The sequence below is a fragment of the Tauraco erythrolophus genome, chromosome 14, assembly GCF_009769465.1.
Source record: "Tauraco erythrolophus isolate bTauEry1 chromosome 14, bTauEry1.pri, whole genome shotgun sequence".
Lineage (NCBI taxonomy): Eukaryota > Metazoa > Chordata > Aves > Musophagiformes > Musophagidae > Tauraco > Tauraco erythrolophus.
Window position 1 is genome coordinate 9,747,128 of NC_141478.1, and position 19,684 is coordinate 9,766,811.

General features: G+C 42.8%; 1 protein-coding gene across 1 annotated transcript in view; it reads left to right on the plus strand.

The window, feature by feature from the left end:
* Positions 1-3,366: 3,366 nt before the first annotated feature.
* Positions 3,367-19,684, plus strand: part of ABHD17C (abhydrolase domain containing 17C, depalmitoylase) — a 30,071-nt gene continuing 13,753 nt past the window's right edge. Inside the window, exon 1 of the mRNA XM_009992332.2 lies at positions 3,367-3,899. Within this exon, the coding sequence (XP_009990634.2) occupies positions 3,367-3,899 (533 nt within the window). The remainder of the gene's footprint in view (positions 3,900-19,684) is intronic.

The window sequence follows — 19,684 nt, forward strand, 5'->3', positions numbered from 1 at the left end:
TTTTGTTCTCCAAGACTTTGGCAAATGTTATCTTTCGTGAGGAGGCACCCACTGTGCAGGAACTGTTTTATTGTACGAGAGATGGACTGAGATTAATGTAAACTACAGAGAGCGTATGATGAGAACAATGAAGGAACTCTAATAAGGTTTGCACAGCCCAGTTCACTCAAGGAGCAAATTTCATGACACTTCCCCTTGGATTCCAAGAGGACACTTTAATCTCACTACTATAAACATGACCTAAGGAAAGACCAGGGTGGAGCATGGGAAATATTGTCCTTCTAATTGTCTATTCGTCGGAGTAGCAATCTCCTTACGATATAACAGCCTTCGCTGTCTGGCTCCAGGCAAGTCATACTGCCTTTGAGAGGGCTCTGAGAAACGTTACTTTCAGTTGGTGTTACATGCCCAAATTCCAGCTCTTATCTCGGTTTCAGTGTGTGTGCAGTGAGAGGGACGCGTAGCGGCAGCACTAGACAGGCTTTTCTCAGATCTCAACAGCCAAATCGCTTCTCAGGGTATATCCAAGGTTTTCTCAGGGTTGTATCAGTCATCCTGCAGAACATCAATAGTGCTTCTTGTAACGAAGATTTGCGATCCCCAAGGACTGTTACAGAGTTCCTAATTTATCTATTCTGTGTTTTCTTTATCTGAGTTTTTCTATCACGTCCTATGGAGTAGGAGTAATTTTTCTCATTTCATCAGACGCCCAAACAGCCCGTACGTGGGGCGTGCTGGCTGCCTCTGCCACCCGAAGGAACCCAGTGTCAGTAGGTGGGACGTGCTTCATTACCCTACTCAATCTCTGGGCCCTGTCACCCTCCCAGCAGTACAGCCTGGGACACATGTAATAAAATGGTTATTCTCTGTCCTCCGGAGGAAACAGTCTGTCCATGCCAGAGGCCATGCTTTCAAGCTGGTTGGAGATACGCAGCCTTCATTTTTTCCCTTAATAGTCACCGTAGACACAATTATTGCTGGCTGAATTTACGGTTTCTAAAATTCCCATTGTTAGCAAAACTAAATGAAAGACTGATGTGGATGGGGGTTGGTCCTATTTCTGACATTCCAAAGACAAAGGAATATCATGCATGACTGACTCTTTTGTATACAGGTTTTGAACTCACTTTCTTAAGAGTTGGCAAATGTTAGCACTGAAAGAGAAGTTCATCTCAGGCTTGTCATTTCATTGAGGAAACGACCTCAGCTCAATGTTCCTGAGTTTTTGAAACTTTGCTCCTCACAGGTAGCAAGTTGGATAACGGTCACACATTAGGGGAGCACCATCAAGGGGTGGATGTGCATTGCATGCCCAAAGTCAAGGCACTGGTTGGATGTACATGCTTCACAGGTATAATTTTCCTTGTATGTTTCACTCAGGCTATGTTGCAGTTTTGTTTTTTCTTTTTTTTTTCTCCAGCAAGCACACCATGCTGGTTAAGTAATTTAAGGGTTTAGTTATAACCCGTGTTAGTAACAGAATGTTTCACATGAAGATGTCCAGTTGTCCTTTGCCCACAATCTTTTGCATTCTGCTCTTCAGGCCAACAAACAGAAGGTTTGTTCAACTGTTTCGGGTTAGCAACAGTCCCACAACCACTGATTCATGGGTTCTGCTGTGTGCCCTAAATGATTTGCTGATTTATTCAATTAATTATTTAGGATATTTCTAAGGAAATTGGGCTTCTGCAATTGCACTGTTTTCTTGGCTTCTGTGGTATCTCTTGGAACTTCTGGCTGGTTTCAGCCAAACTCAGACAATACAGAGGTCTCCACAGCTTTCTCTGGGGCGCAGAGCACGCTGGACACCACGGGAGCAGAGCTCTGGACACCACCAGCTGAGGAGCAGCTTTTCTGGCACTTCTGCACGACATCAGCCATTCTCTAGGAGTGAGGCTCCAGGCCGCCCGGCACCCCTCATCCCGGCTGCCCGGGGAACAGCGTGCCAGCCTGGCGTGGCCGGGAGAGCGGCCCGGGACCGGCACCCTGGGATCACGCAGGGATGAACGCGGCCCCGGCATCAAAACAGCCCTTTCCTCAAGGTGACCCGAACGCGCTGGAGCTGGAAGCTCGGGAGCAGCGCCAGAGGGGCCGCCGAGGGGCCGCCCCGAGGAGGGCAGAGCAGCCCCGGCAAAGCACACCGAGAGGCAGCGGAGCGCCCACCCCGCCGCCCGCGCGAAGCCGCCCCGGCGCCCGCCCGCCCCTCCGCCGCGGCCCCCAGCCCCGCCGCGCATGCGCGAGAGCCGGGTGGCGGGGAGGGGAGGGGGGCGCGAGCGCGCCCGCTGCACGTGACCGCGGCGGCGGCGGGGGGCTCCCTTAAAGGGCCAGGCGGCGCGGCGGCTGCCTCCCGCCTCCGTTCACGGGCTCCCGCTCCGCTCCGCTCCGCCCCGCCCCGCCCCTCCTCGCGCACCTGCTCGCCGCCCCGGCGCCAGGCCTAGGGGGCGGCCGCGAGCCGCGGCGGGCAGCGCCGGGCACCCGCCTCGCCCCCGCCGGCACCTGCGGCGGGCAGCCCCGCTCCGCGCCCGTAACCCGGAAGCGGTGCGGCCGCGGGGAGGGGAGAGCGCCGGGACATGGCCGCTGCCTGCTCCCGCCTGCGCGCCGCAGCCGGCATGGCCGTGCCCGCGGCGACGCGCGGCTGAGCCTCGACCTTGCCTTCCCCTTCCCCTCTCCGCTGGACCCTCCTCCTCCTCCTCTTTCTCCTCCCGCCGTCGCCGCTCGGGCGCCGCCTGGGCCGGGCCGGGGGCGGTAGCGCTGAGGGGGGAGCCGGTTGCGGGGCCGGGCCGGGGGCGCTGTCTCCGGGGCGGGCGTCCCGGGGGGCCGGGGCCGGCGGCGCCGGTGGCGGGGCGGAGCCGGGCAGGCGCGGGGCCGCGTGCGGGGCTGCGCGGGGGGAAGGGCCCGGGGCTGCATGGTCGCTGCCGGGGGTCGGCTCCAGCGCGGGCGGGGGGCGGCTGTTGGCAATCCTGGAGTGCCGCACTGAGCCGTAGGATCTGGGAATTCGTTTTGTAAATGTATACGTGTACGTGGGATTTACCGGATTCTTAGAGGGGATCTAGGGGGGTGCTGCAGAGAGTTGCATTTGCTGCAGCGTTAGTTGTGGGATTTTTAAGGGCTGCTTGTACTTCATTTATATTTCGTGGAGTTGGGTTGGTTTTGTTTGTTTTTTTTTTCCGTAAGCACGTTTTCAGGCTTTGAAGAGCTGTGCTGTTTTTGCTGAACTGTAGTTCCTCCAAGGTTGTCATTGTTTGCGTTTTGGGAGGGCAGCTGGTGGCCTTGCAGGAAGGTGCGCAGGTTGCCTCGGAGGAGGGCTGTGGGTCAGTTCGGTTTGACTTCTTTCCAGCGTAGGTTAGTTTTTCTCTGGAGTCTCTGATGCCAGAACAAGGCCCCAGAATGAACGGTTTCTCTCTGGGCGAGCTCTGCTGGCTGTTCTGCTGCCCACCGTGCCCCAGCCGCATCGCTGCCAAGCTGGCCTTCCTGCCGCCGGAGCCCACCTACACCGTGCTGCAGCCCGAGCAGCAGCAGGAGGCCGGGGCAGCCGCCGGGGCTGGGACCCCGACGGGATCGGGCACCTGCAGCCTGCACTTGAGCGAGCGGGCGGACTGGCAGTATTCGCAGCGGGAACTGGATGCCGTGGAAGTGTTCTTCTCCCGCACGGCTCGGGATAACAGGCTGGGCTGCATGTTCGTACGTTGTGCCCCCACTGGCCGGTACACACTGCTCTTCTCACATGGTAATGCTGTGGACCTGGGCCAGATGTGCAGCTTCTATATTGGCCTTGGCTCCCGCATCAACTGCAACGTCTTCTCTTATGACTACTCTGGATACGGGGTGAGCACCGGCAAGCCCTCTGAGAAAAACCTGTATGCAGACATTGATGCAGCCTGGCAGGCCCTCAGGACAAGGTAAATGGGTGCTGGGGACAAGGTATTTCTGTATCTCCCTTTAATCCTAGTAAGTCTGGTGTGCACAGTTGACCTGCTGAGAGGTGGAGGGGAAGGGTTTGTGATTTGAGTTATTCGAATGGCTTCACCAAATATTTCACCAACAGCTACAGTGCGATTTGCTGGATGGCTTAATTTGTTAAAAGGATGCACAAACATTCATCCTTGAGCATTTTCTAGATGTAGGGGTTTATTCAGCTGTACTATATGTTAGCCATTGCTTCACCACTTCAGATCTCCATCTTGAGCAGGACATACTGCACTGGTTGCAGTTTGAGCTTACAGAATGCAAAAAAACTGTTGTTCAAGACTTGCCCACCATTGCCTATGCTTAGAGGTAACTCAGTTGAGCCAAAGCTTTGACCAACTTTGGTGGTAGCCTAGACTAGTGCTTGTCAAGAAACTGCTGGTGTTCTGTGGTGTCTGGGGTTTCATGCAAGCTTGGGCGACGTAGATGTCTTTCTGTTTTGGCAGCCAAACAACTGTCAGCAAATTGGGTAGGGTAGTGGGGTGGAAAGAAAAAGTGTTGACAGGTGGAAGTGGAGCTGGGGATTCTGCCAGGAGGAGATGCCCAAGTAGGTGGCATCCAAAGGGATGGAGCAGCAATGAGAAGACTCTGGCCAGGCAGTGTGGCCAGTAGGAACAGGGAGCCCTTGGCCTCTCGGAAATCCTGAGCAGAGCTGCTGTCTTTGGCTCCTTGCTACAACTGATTGCCATCCCTGGGCTTCTGTTGCTTCTGTTTGCCGACACCATGAGCTCCTTTTGCTGTTGCATAAGTGGGTCTTAAAGTAAGACCTCACAGAACAACTCCTGGAAGAGCACTTTAAAAAGCTTACATTGTTGCAGTAGGGCAAGAGAAAATAAAGGTGAACCTTCTCTGTTCTTGTCTCTGGGACTGTGTAGGTGAACTTGGCTTAGGTGAAATGAGTATTTAATGCCTATCTTAGGGATACGTGCCAGCTTCGAAAATAGTGACAGGAGTTATTACTAATTTGGATAATTGGCTTTTCAAGGATCCAGGGATTGGTCAGTCGAGTCCAAACGGCTTTTGACATTGGTCTGCCCAAGTCAAGTTAAGAGCATGAGAGAGAAAGGTGGAGGGAGAAGTTACCCTTTCACAGCACATGTTCTGTCTGGTGAGCAGCAGTTCTGGTCTCTCAAAAAAAAAAAAAATTTTGCTTGAATATAAATAATATGGTTTTATGTAAAGAACTAGTTCTGATACGCTGTATGCAGAATAAATTATTAAATGCCACAATTGTGCATATGGATGATGTGAAATAAGGTTCAAGGGAGTAAAAGTGCAGTGTCTAAGTCAAGCCCAGTTAATGTTTGTCCTTCAGTTGCTGTGTCTTCTCTCTTTCACATAATGTTTGGTTGATATTTTTTCATGAAAGCCTTCTAGAGCTCTGAAAAAGTGCTTTTACTTCTGCCTGGAAGTGCTTCTATCTGGACAGGCATTTAGTGTGTGTTTGAGATCTACGTAGATCCGGAAACAATGGATTCCTTCACTTAAGTCTTTCGAGAAGCCTGACCCAGTAGGTGATGCCAACATGTGCCCGCCTTGCTCTGAGAGGATTGGGCTCCTTCTGTTAAAATGTGACTGGATAAGTTTATAGTCCTTTCTGTGGTTTACACAAGATCTAGGTTCTATTTTCCTCCTCAAATTCAGAGGTTGAAATTTGTCAACTCTTGGTGTTTGTAAATTCCACGTATCTCAGAGCTACCTTGAGAGTACTGTTAGAGTAGTTGTGTTGTCATTGGTTAGATTTTTAGGAGCCAAAGGAAATACTGTAATATTTTAGGTGCCCAGTAAAGAAATCGGTTTCTGTAAATGTAAGTTTAAAACCAAAGTTAATCGATTCTATTGACAGGTGACTGTCTTCATAAGAGGTATGAGCTGCAACAATAGTCTTTCTGCTGATGAATTCTCTAAGCAGTAGTGTGAACTTTACAAGACCGAGCATTTCTTAGCTTTTTTTAATAAGTCCAAGTGACTTACAATTAAGTGAAACATTGTGCTGTAAAAATACAAGTCTGCCTCTTGAGGTGAAATGTCGTATTATCCCATTTCTGTTGCAGCAGTTCATTGGTAGCTTCCAAGAGTTTGTGTATGCTTTCGTCCTTAATGCAAATTCCTAGCGTTTGGCCTGTAGTCATATGGTAGTGAACTGTGATGCAAAGTTAGAAGTGAAGTCTTAAAATAGAAGTTCACTATGCCATCAAAAGCATTTAGTCATCTGTGCAAGTTCTGTGGGAAGCTGTTGCTCTTCTGAATCCACCAGACGTTCCACCTGGCAGCAGAAAGGAATCACTGGATTCAAAGGAATCGTTGGAAGTCTGAGATTCTTTTTTTTTTTGTAAAATTGGGCCCTTGAAGTACCACTGATACTTGGCAGATATTAATTTATCGGTGTATTTTGAAAGTTGTCCCGAGTAAGGCAGGAATTAACCCTACACTTGGACAAAATAGGTTGCTGCCAAATTTTGGAGATGACAGTCAGCTGACCGTGGTTGCAAATATGGCTGCAAATTTTGACTGCGTTTTTTCCAGGTACTGAAATGAGGATCTTGTGATCACATACACATTTAGATATCAAACCTTACATAACAAGTGATTATAAAACTATCTTGTAAACAGTGGATGAAAAATAAAATCGTCAAGTTTTTTTTGTTCCATTTCAGTTATCAGCCTGTCTTTGGAGAATCAGTGTCAACTATTCTCTGCTCCTTTAGTCTTGGTAAAGAGTAACTTGTTTTCTTTAATTCCAATTAAATTCTCTCCTCATGAATAAAGAATACTTTTAAGTAATAATCTTACTGATTAAAAGTTTTAATGCTAAGCATCTTTCAGCCCAGGTAAGGATGTTGACATACAATTTTATTGACTTGAAACTAGTTTTTACAGATGTTCCTTCTGAGGTCTAACTGTAGCTCTGGTTGCTCTAGTTCCAATATCAAATGCTACTCGGTAATTAATTTGGGCTTTTGTATATATTTATTTCCACTTGATTAACAAATTTTCATCTGGGGTCTAAATGTTTCTCAAAAACAATCTTCTGTTTCATTGCTTCAGATGAGGTTTTTGTGAGTGTTTGGTCTGTTCCCATTCTGTTTGTTCTGAAACCAGAACCAGATTGAAGAGAAGCTGTATCGGACTCTGTCTTCTCTCGTGGTCTGTATGGTTTTAAGTTGCTGCTTTTAACTGAGATGCGGTTAACTCTTATCCTAATATCTGATTGACTTTGACAACATCTGCATAGAATGACTTGATTGTCATCCTCCTTCCCCCTTTCCTGAATTCCACATGGGAAGGTTGAACTTTCTAACACTTTTACATTAAGACAATGTACAGTGCTTAAAAACAGGATACGCGCTTAGGGTTTGGGTACCTTGCTTAAGCACAAAACAATGTTTGCTCTGTTGATTGCATGCTATTTATATTAAAATTAATTTGTATGGCCTCTAAAAATTTGGAGATTTGTGAAATGTTTTAAAATCCCAGTCAAATGGAAGAAGGCACCGCTTCCCCACTCTCTCTGCTTCTGTAGTAGAATATCAAAAAGGAGAACCTATGAATCCATCTTTTGGATATTGAAAGGGAGGAGAAGAAAAAGTGCTTAATAAATAGCTTAGAAGAGCTGTTCTTGTTCCATTTAATAAAATATAGCTTGATGGTTTTTTATGGTCCACAATATAAACTAGTATCCTCTGTTTCTATTTAAGCTTTTAATAAATGATAGATGTTACTGTAATGTTTAAATCCTTCATTCTCAAAACATGTACGTTTGAGTTTGTCTTTCAGTCCGTAGGCAAGCATTTATTCACTTCCATTTTTCATCATGTTTCTTAGTCAATATGGGATGATGAAAGGAATTGAATTGTGAAATGGTATTGTAAAATGCAAGGGCTTTTGATCAATGGATAGCAGATGGTTTAGAATGTTTAAATATTTTTTTAAAACTTTTTTCCTCAAATTTAATGTTAAATAAAAAGCCCAAATGTTTTATTATATGAGAATTTTATTATTTGTTGTGCTGATTATCAGTTTCCTCTTGTTACTCTTTTCTTCGAAGGAGCTGGTGGAAAAATGTTACAGTTTTCATTTGAGTAAAGTTAGGAAACACACCTAATTGGATTAGACTAGAGCAATAACTAATCTTCAGAGGTTGTGTCAGTTTAGTTCATCTCCATTCTGGTTTGCTGAAGTGGTTACAGCTTTCTAGGTGAATAATACCTTCCATTTCTTTTACCTTGATTTATCAACATAGTTAACTTCTTCTTTAGTTTTCTTTGCCACAGAATCTTCTTTCGCTAGTGCTGTGTTTCTGTGCGTGATCTAACCTGAGTTCTTTAGACTGAAGTGTTAAGAGGTTTCGATAAAAAGCTCCCAACTAAATTCCTGATATGGCCAAAAGCAGTGCTTGGCAGAATCCCTGTAATTATCATTAGTCCTCGAGTAGCAGGGTTCCTCTCGCTCATGGTGCATCACCCGGTAGATTTTTGTGACATTGACTTTGATAGGATATTTCCCATTTCAAGTTTTTTAATAATGTTGATACAGTGTCCGCGAAGGATTGTTCAGAGACTATTCCCTAAAACTGAACTTACTCCACCTGCCATCATCAGTACTTCTAGAAAAACTGCATACAATTTTGCTCGAAAATAGAAACGTAGAGCATAGTCTCCTGTTGTTGCCTATGCAATGAGCAGAGATTAACTCAGATGATGAGCATCACAAATACCAACAACTGTTTAAAACAGGTGCTCCGATGTTCAAAGTTATTCAAAATGTTTACTGAGCTTTGGTGTCATATTACATAGTTTAGTCACTGAAGTAAAAGTAGTTTTGTTAAATATTTCCCTATTTCTGTCAGGACTGCAGGATCAAAGCTTGTTTAAAAATAAAAAAGAGATTTTCCACTGTCAAGAATGTTTTGCAACTAGTGTTATTTGCGAAGAAAAATAAGCTGCCAAAGGGCCTTTGGCTAACAATACTTGTTATCCTGCCTGTAGATAGTCCTGAAATTCAGCTGCCTGAACTGGAGATGTTGGTTTACCTTGCCATACAAAGGTTGTAGGACCTGGTTCTTGACATCATCAGAACACTGAACGTAAAGGTTTCTAGAGGAACGTGTGGTGAAATCCTGCATGCTGAAGTAACTGAAGGTTTTTGTCTGCTTTTTAGTGTTAAATTGAGTGGAGTCTGTGAGGAAGAGAAAGGCAGTTTTTTCCCTTTCTCACTCTGGATACAGAAGTGTGTCGCCTTTTGAGACTGAGCTGATGATGTTACGGGGGGCTGTTTGACCTGTGCATGTCTCTGGTAGGACTTAGGTTTGTTCAGTTTGTTCTTGACAGTGGAGTGTGAGCTTTATGTGTAAACCTCTGTGGCTTTGCTCTGAAGCCAGGGTCCATCTCCTGTGCATTGCAACCCCAAAACCAAGAAATCCCTCAAAAATTCAACCTTTATCCTGTGTTAGTCTGCCATTTTTGAGTGTTTCAAAGTGCTGGACTAAGTTTACACTAGCTCATTACTTGTGAACATAAGTAAAAAGAACAAAAAACCCCCAGCAATTACCAGTGCTATCCAGGACTGTAGATACCTGTGGGTGAAGGGGGAGAATATTTCAAGCTGTGAAAGTGGATTATCTGCCAGCAACTGGTTTTGTGGGGAAAACTGACATTTCTTGAGCAAATGGATGTTTATATTTCCATATTGAATGAAGAAAACAGATTCTTTTTGGTTTTCTGGGTTTTTTTGGTCCTGTGATGCTTCCTCACGTGGAGATAGACTACTTTATACAGGTAGTGCCAAGCAATTAGCTGTTTGGAGCCTAACTTCTGTGGCATATGTCTGAATTTCACATTTCGTTTTAATACGACATTTGCCTAGGGGAGAGAGTAGAGTGATTATATTAACTTTTACTTGTAAACTCTGCCCCAAAAAAAACACTTTTAAGCAAATTATAGAGAAATCAGTTCCTCGGTTGCATTCTGTGTTTGCTTTAGAGACAACAGTCTCAAAATTATGTAGTGCTAATAAATTGAATGAACAAATAACACAGCTGATTTTTTTTTTCCTAATGTCAGTAATAAATTTAATTAATAACTAACACTCCCTTCTGCCCTCCCTAACAAATATAAATCAATTACAAGGCTGTATTGGAAGCAGTTGAAATGAGTCATAAAATAAGCTGCAAATGTGTTGCACCCAATGTGCTTGTGCACATACAGGCCTGGTTTTGCCGATGAGCCCCTAAAAAGGGCAGGAATCTGTTGATTAGGACATAGTTTTGGGTTGCCAGTGCACGTGAGAGAAATTGAAGGCACTTATCCACGTGCATGATGAGGGGTTCCTTGTGTTTTCTTGAATCTAGGAAAGGCACATCTTTGCAATTTTTGAACACTGGTGGCTCTTAAGTGTCTCCTCATGTTAATATGAGTATGTATTGATTAATTATTTCTATGTCAGATCAATATAAAAAGGATTGTTTTTTTGTCTGACTCTAAAAACTTGGGTTTGTGTGGACTAAGTTACAATAGGTGGGCAAACCTCTTGCATCTGTACAGAGTCAGTGGATAATTGAGATCACTACAGACTAGTACTTGTGAATTGAATAAGCAATTTCAGTGACCTTTTGGCTGCTACTTGATCTTGACTGTCCTGCTTTCCAGTTTTTAGATGGATGTCTTACTCTGGTCGTGCGTGCCCAGCCTGACATCTGATGATAAAGCTGAATTTCGTTCCTGCTCTCGAACTGAGTGTTTTGTTGGTGTGGGTTTTTGAATGTGTCGGGTTTGGTGAGCAATGGAAGTGTGTGATTGTAAACCCAGGAAACTGTGTGAACACAGAGGAATAAAAGTGCTTTTAATAGAAGGCTAAGAATGTAGAATGGGATGAATAGTGCATAGTGTCAGCTTGAGGACTGTGAAGCGTCTTTGCATTCTGTATTCCAAAGGCTAATTTGAGAAAAATGGGTTATTGTGGCATGTTTGCACATGAAGCTGTGCAACCCACTGTCTCAGAAAGGTGTAAACGTAGGCCAGTTGTATAATGACAGTGTTATACTCACATTATCTATATCCATATCTTTATTCTTATTTTTTTAACCGCTGTAGTAGCTTTACAGAGCAAAGCTTCTCCTGTTGGCATTAGACATTATGATCGGATTTGCTGACCATGACACCAAATAATACGAAGGCACAAAATTGCGTTAAATGGTAGGATCTGGCTCAGTGCCCACCCACCTTCCTACCCTTGGTTTCCTGTCTCCTGATGAGCATGTGCACGTCTTTAGGAAAATCCCTATAATCACGAAATAAATCTGTAACATCTCATCTTTCAAAAAGGGGAATTCCATGTGGGCTCACAAATAACAAATGATGTTGATGTGGAAGATGAGGTTTTAAGTTAGTACACTTGCCTCAAAGTCCAGAGAGAAAAATTTAAATTAGAGGTAATCTTAAAGTATCGCCTGTGCATTTTTTGTGTTGCAAAGTCATTAGAAAAACTTCCTGTGTGCTTTCTTGACAGTAATATTATTTATTGGTACAGTATCTTGAAATTCTTTCAAGATCAAAATGCTTTTTTTAACTGTTAATTTGATATTAATTGTTGGTTTAGACAGTTTGGGCTATGTTTTTAGGAGGATCTGTGTTACCATGCCTAATTAAAAAATCCTGCTTACATATAGAATGTTACTTTAAGAACTTTGACTCCTGTGAGCCTTGTTTATTGGCCAAGGCCTGCTGCTGAAACCAGCTGCATACATCAGTGTCTGGCAAATAACCTTTGTCAAGGCAAGCAGTGTCAGCTAGTAGCTCAAAGATTCTTTTTTTAATTTTTTTTTTCAGGACACTGCCAAATTTATTAAGATTCCAGTATGTTAGACCAGTTAAATTTAACTTTGTGACATGGCATGGTCAATTCTTTTTGTGTGCAGCAAATGAAAAGCTATGGAGTAATGGATAATGGGATCCAACAAGTTTGAAAATTCTGAGACCAACTTCAACATGTTTCTCAGGAAAGCACCTTTTCAATAGTATGGTTTGAAATGTTTCTTTTTTAATAACAGTGTTTAGAAAGTGTTTTGCCTATGTTATAGGATCTTTCTGGATGTTCCTCCTCTCTGCTGACTTTTAGTTAGCTTTGCTTTGGATGTTCTCATAGAACCTGAAAAATGATGTCCAATATCAGCAAAGAAGCAAAACCAGCAGTATATTTTTTTTTTCAGCGAACAGATAAACTGAGATAAGATTCAGATTATTTGTCGTTATTTCATGAATCTTAATGGCTATTCATAATAATTTAAACAAGACACTTTGCCTTAACTATTACACTATACAATAAATTGCAAGCCTTGATAGTGTGCAAAATAGAAGAGAAGCCAACAGTAACATGGGAGTAGACTTCTGTTAAGCGCTTTGCAACCAAAATGGTCTAAGATCTACCATCTACACTTTAAAGGAAACTGAGTCGTTAACTTGCCGCCTTAAGCATTGGACTGTTTTTTTGTGCAGATCGGAATCTTTGTCCCATCTCTGTATAGTCTTCCCCAACATCTGATGAATTTTTTTAAGTAGGATGTTGGCTGTATGACAGCCTGAGGAAAGCGGCAGCTTTCAAGAAAACAGTCTTGTTTTTGAAGTGTGTTCTCCAGGGCAAACTTGCAAGTGTCTTCTGCAGTATGCTCTTTGTTCCTTATAGCTTCATCTCTCACAGAAGTATGTTTTGGTGTGTTGGTTTTGTTTTTTGTTTTAATTGAAGTGGCTAATTTGGTATAATATTTATTTTGGAGATGTTTCCTGGACAATTCTTACCTTGAGGCAGCTGGTCCAGAGCCAGTCAGTCTCCTCCTTCCCCTAAGACTGGAATGTACCTCCACTTAATATGCAGTTGTATTACACATTTTCCTTGTAATATTTTTTGTTGTTCCCTACTGCAAAAAGCTTGTCTATTTTTGTAGAGAAGTGTGGTTTTTAATGTCTCAGTAATACTACAGAAAAAGTTAGTGTTTCAGCCTTGCTATAAACATCTTATCATGTTTAACCAACTGTAAAAGTACCAGATTTGTAGGAAGAGGTGGGGTAGTATTTCAGCTACAGCTTTGCTATTTTTATGCATCCTAGTTTATGAACATGTAACCTTTGCCTTAGACTGGTTAATAATTACACTGTGATTTAACATACATCGCAGGCATCTCTTCTGACGCAACAAGCACCCTTTCAAGAGTCAGTACGGTAGTTCAAGATATTAAGTGGTGCTTTAACCTTAAACCTCACCATAGAATCGTAGAACGGTTTGGGTTTGAAGGGACCTCAAAGATCATCTAGTTCCAAGCCCCCTGCCATGGGCAGGGAAACCCTCCACTACACCAGGTTTCCCAAAGCCCCATCCAACCTGGCCTTGAGACTTCCAGGGATGGGCCATCCACAGATTCTCTGGGCAGCCTGTTCCAGTGCCTCACCACCTTCATAGTGAAGAATTTCTTCCTTTTATCTAATAGAAATCTTCCTTCTTTCAGTTTAAAGCCATTACCCATTATCCTGTCGCTACATTCCCTTGTAAAAAGTCCCTCTCCACTTTCTTGTAGGCCCCCTTTAGGTACAGGAAGGTTGCTACAAGTTCTTCCCAGAGCCTTCTCTTCTCCAGGCTGAACAGCCCCAAATCTCTCAACCTGTCTTCATAGCAGAGGTGCTCCAGCCCTCGGATCAACTTTGTGGCCCTCCTCTGGACCTGTTCAACAGGTCCATGCCCTTCTTGTGTTGGGGACTCCGGAGCTGAATGCAGTATTCCAGGTGGAGTCTCACAAGAGCAGAGCAGAGGGGCAGAATCACCTCTCTCGACCTGCTGGCCACACTTCTTTTGATGCAGCCCAGGATACATTTGGCTTTCTGGGCTGCAAGTGCACATCGCTGGCTCATGTTGAGCTTCTCATCCACCAGCACTCCCAAGTCCTTTTCCTCAGGGCTGCTCTCAATCCATTCTCCACCCAGCCTATACTTGTGTCTGGGATTGCCCTGACCCACGTGCAGGACCTTGCACTTGGCCTTGTTGAGCTTCATTAGGTTCACACAGGCCCACTTCTCCAGCCTGTCAAGGTCCCTCTGGATGGCATCCCTTCCCTCCAGCATGTCCACAACACCACACAGCTTGGTGTCATCTGCAACTTGCTGAGGGTGCACTTGATCCCACTGTCCATGTTGCTGATGAAGATGTTTACCAGCACCGGCCCCAATACTGACCCCTGAGGAACACCACTCGTCACTGGTCTCCACCTGGACATTGAGCAGTTGAGCTCAACCATCCACCCAACTCCTTATCCAGAGTGATCTATATGTCAAATCCATGTCTTTCCGATTTAGAGGCGAGGATGTCATGGGGGACAGTGACCAGTATGCCGAAAAGGTTTTGATTTTTGCTGAATCTCTGCCAGCTTCCAAACTTCTGATTCTCTCATACAGAAACCCTCTGCCCTCTCCCCTGAGCTCTTGCTAATTATTCAAGAAATGTGATGTTTGCTTCTAAAGCCCCTGTGTGTAAAACCAGTACAATTAGGTCTTCATCTTGTTTCTGAAATTTGTACTAAAAATCAATCTGATAATGCAGAAACCGCTAGCTGTGAAGGAATACAGGCACAAATATAGTTGCCTTTTATGACTGTAATTTGTATTTGATTCAGCAAAGATGACAATGTACTTGAATATAACTTAGTTCTGAATGCTCGATGTAAAAGATAAGATTGTCATAAATCCTCAGTGTTCACCCAGTTGTGTAGAAGATGAGGGTTGTAAAGTCTCTTTGGTTTATTAAGTTCTTTTCTATCTTTTATTCTGCTGAGACTAAGCAAGCTGGTGCCAAGTCTACCACCCTTCCAAACTGAATGCCCTTCTGTCAAAGCTCATCTGAGATCTGGAGACCATTTTGCGTAGAGCACTGAACAGACTATTGATATAAATAAGATCTGGCACCTTCCAATTATTTCAGGAAATTACCCTTTCCATCCAAAAATCTACTTCAATAACGTTCATAATGAGAAAAATGAAACCTAGGGGTCTTGGATGTTTCTTACCTGGATGTAGTTGTAAATTTTGTTACGTTTCAGGAGAAGGAGAAACTGAACCAAAGATTATCAGTCTCTTTTTGGTTGGACATTCACAGCAATTTTCTATTTTTCTTATTTTATTGTGAGTGAATGTTAATTTGGAATAAAGGAAGCAATGTTAGCTTAAACTTAACTAGTTTTATTGCTGGGATTTTAGAGGGAAGAGGAGGAACTCAATTTAGCAAGCATTGTTTGTCATTGTTACTCTTTTTCTGTCTACCACTATTCCCAGTGCTTCTGGGCAATAGTCTGATGTGAACTATGTTCTTTCCTGCTCTTCACTGTAGAACTGATCAGACTTTCTCTTTAAATATTTTTTTTTTAAATTCTCATTAAATATTTCTATTTTGTCTCTGTTTTGGAAGCTTTTTAGTACTATGAGAAAGGGAAACACTATTAATTTGTAAAATGTAACTGGTTTTGCAGAGCTAAATATGAAAAATGTTTTTTGGGGGAGAAAACAGCAGTTGCTTATAACTAAACATGCATATGTCATGAAATGGTGAACTGCAGAAAACCTCTGTAGCCAAAACATTACCATCTAAATTGGCATTTAGCCTCAATGTAGACATTAATACACCTATTTTTCCAAGCACTGCACTGTTATCTGTCATTTCAAAAATAGAAACTCCAGCAGCACAAGGCTTCTTTATGCTATGCTGGTTTATTGGTAGGCAGTTGAGTGCCGGTGTGGCATGTACTGGAATTGCTAACATTTTTTCCTGCATAACCAGTTGTTCTTTGGTGATACTGCAATCAAGTGGGGAGCCTGTTTACTTTACAAGGACTGCATCACAGATAAAGGCAAATAGGACACTGAATAACATCATAGTCCAGGAAGCTGCTTCTCTTTTTCCCTTTTATTCTTATTTTTTAAATTTTCTACTTTTAACATCAGCTGGAATAATGCACTTAAGTGATTGCATTAACAGTTGCCCTTGATCCACTCCTAGGTACTTCTGCTACTTGTGGAGTAGCTAACTGTTAATTGGTAAGCGTCCTTTTTTGAGGGGAAAAAGCTGACTAGCAGGAAATCTTTCACCAAAAAGACTACAAAAGCAATTGGCCCCGTTAACTAGGTATGTTGGCAGAAAACAAAGTGTGGAAGCGTGCTGTTTGACCGTTGTTAAAACCTCTTGATTTGCACAATCTGGGCAAAATGTCATTTACTCCATAGAAGCTCAGATCATGCCTCATAAGATAGGTGGATAAGCTGAACGAGTACGTATGACCTGGTTTCAGGACTGAACTTTCTGATGTGAGGTTAGGAAAGTTATGAGGAAGTTAGTACTTTTCTAAATGCACAGAAATACTGTTCGTATTTCTTAGATTATCATTTGTAACTTTAAAATAGATGGAATTTACTGATGCTTAATGGTTTTGCATATAATTAAGTGCGAACATCTGTTTCTGTGATAAATTACTTTTTTTTTGTGCTATGTTGTCAAGTTCCTGGAGAACACAAGGCAGGTTTCATGAGCACTTCAGCTGAACAGAAGTGCACAGGAAAATATTTGTTCTAAATTTTATTGTTCACAATTCTAAGTAGTGTTTACTGGGAGAAGGGAGGAGGGATTTAGCCCTTGGGTTTGTGATGATAAAGGCTTTGGCTAGGAAATTTGATTTTTAAGCTCTGAACTAGTTATCTGTGGTCTGCTGTTTTAGAACATCTGGTGCTGTTAATCCTGGTGATTGCTCTATATTGTTTTAATCATCTTGCTTTATATTGACTGTTACTGAGGCCTGAACATTCAATGTGCTAAAAGTTCATTAACGGAACATGCACAAGAGGAAAATGAAGTGTAAAACAGTGCAGGTTTAAATATTGGCTTGATAATGTATAGAGTTTGTGGAGCAAGAGATCTTTACTCCTGGTGGGATCAAGGCAGCCCATCTTTGAGCAACAGAAATGGAAGGGCTTGAGGATGCTTAGGAAGAAAAGAATTGATGAGTCTGATTTAAAAGTCAGAGTGCCAATATAAAAATGGCACAGAGAAAGAAAGAACATTGAGGTTTTCTTGTTTCTGAAAAGCTGCTGGAAAATTCTTTTCTAGTAATAGGTTTTTCTCATGAAATGACTGTCATCTTCCATTTGGCAGTTATCACTCCTGGTATTTGTTAGAATATTTAACGAATCTAGCTGAAAATGGATAATTGAGAGAAGGCAGGAGACTCATCAGGAGAGTAGTGTTTCTCTAAGGCTGTGAATTCACCACTGTTGAAAGCAGATGCTGAAGTGCATATGGATTCACACTGTAGTAAAGCTCAGTGTTTGGAGCAATTACAAAATTGGTATGTGTTTTCTCCACTTATCTGAGAGTGGGGGAAAAATAGAGGTTACAGTGTCACTTACCCAAGTAGGATTTCTTCTTGTTCATGATTCACAAGACGTGTCAGTGCAGAGGAAGCACTGATTGCTTTTTAAATCAAAAGAAAATATTGCCTTTCTTCTTTAAATCTGTGAAAACGGTTAGAGTAACTCAAAGAAACATGAAATATTTCCAGAGAATTAATTTAAGGGGACAATCCAAGCAGGATGTGTGGTCTCCTGGATAGCACAGGCCATGACACTTTTTCACTTACCTTCTGCATAGAGCCCTTCTATGAGATATTGTGTATCTTTGAGGGGAGCCCAGTCTTATTAAATAACTTTGCTCTTCTACAGTGCTTGAGCATATTAATGTAAGTATACAAGGGAAGGAGAAAGCCTTCTGCCAGCTGAGTCATCCTCGTATAATGCTGGCTGATAAAATATTCATACACTGGGGACAGATGCATTCATCTGCAGTCAGTCCTTTTTAGGAATATTAGACCAGTTCATTGGGACTCATCCCTTTTGTATCAGGACCTCTCTGCTGTTCTCATCTTCCGTCCTGACTTTCTGCCTTCTCATCCCCTTTCTGTCAAAGGCTCTCACATCACTGCCAGAGCTATACCGATGCCTCCAGACGGGAAGAAGTGACGTATCCGGTTTGTCTACTTGCATACTTGCACAACCTTATCCATTCCAGCTGCCATGTAATCCTCTTGGACTCCGGCTTTGGTGCTCTGTCGGAGAGACTGCATTCAGATTTCCAGGGATCTTTGAACAACAGTGTGAAAATGGGTTTAACTTTGTCTGCTGTAATAGGATTTTGGATACAAGCACCTGCTGTTTGTTGAGACTGTTCAACTTTTTCTTTGTTCTCCTCTGTGAGCGTTACGAGGATAATACTTGATTTTTTTTTATCAACTTGTTTTCTGGATATAGTTGCAAATGTCTGTAAGCCATGTAAGGAAAAGGCTATATCAATGCCACAAATTTCACATTTGATGGCTTGTAAGCTATACCGAAGAATTGTAGCAAAACTAGTCATTTAATGCTGTTAATCTTTGAAAATGTGAAGTTGTTTGTAAAACCTGTAGATGAAATAGCTTTTACTTAGAGACCGAAGCGTAAATAAAATTACAATAAATAGATGGAAGAGAACACAAAAGGAGGGCAAGAATTGAAAAAAACCCCAAACAAACCACAAAACAGAAACCCCACATTTACAAAAGAAAAAGTTCAATAGCTTCCTTTTAATTCAGTGCTGGGACTAGTTACCTGAGTAGTTCCAGGGCCAAGCCCTACAGGTGTCAAAGTTTGAGTGGTCTGCTTTGATTTTTTTTTTTTTTTTGTCTAACCTTCCTATTATTAGTCTCCAAGAGATTAGTTCTAGCTTAGCAAACCATTTAATTCTTCTAGAGCATCTAGAGAACTGCCTTCAGCAGAATTTACATATACTTTTGTTTTAAGATCCTTAGTTTGTGAATACCTTTTGTATTAAGCTATAGTGTGTATAGCTAATCAGCTGTGCTGATATTAGGTGAGCTTAGCAATTTCATTTAGTTTAGGGTTAGTCTTGTTTCACTATATGCTTATACAGTGATAAAGCGTAAAGAAAACTTAACTGGTGCCACTTCTTTTTGTCTTGACTGTTCTGGTTTGTGCACGTCAGCAGTTACTCCCTGCTTTGTGAGCAGCTGAGCTCTACCTGGTGCAAGGGCTGAAACGTCAGACATGAGTGGAGCAGGCAGCAGCTGGGGTCAAAAGCCTCTGCACTCCTCCTCAGAAAAGTAATCCCAACTCATGAGTCAGAGGCTTAAGTCTTGCATAGGTGCAGCTCACAGCAATTAAGGATGGCCTTAGACTATTGCTTGGTGCCATAGGTATGTAGAGGTAAGGGAAATACATCAGGAAGTTAATGTAATGTTTTGCTCAAGCTTGAGGTGTTAGAGGTGCTGCAATAAACAGATGGGAGTCCTGAAAGAATAATACAGTACTCCTGAACAAAAATGCTTTGAGAACTGTTGGAAAGCAGCAAGATTGCTTCCTCCAGGCTTGTAAACCCTCAATCTCCCAGCTCTGAGCCAAGGGTGGTGAGGAGGGTTATGTGATGGGCTTGGGAGGTGAGCCAGAATGCGTTGGCTCACTGTGAATTTTCAGCCTCAGGAATAAGGCAAGGCTCTCTAGTTTGGAAGTAACTGAAATCTAAGAAACAGCTATGAAAGCACAAAACTTGTGGGAGTGCATGGCCAGTGTTAATATTTGCACTCGGGTTTTTTTAAAGTTTCCTAGGGAATCAGAGAAGACTTTTCTTCAAGCACAGTTTCTGTTTT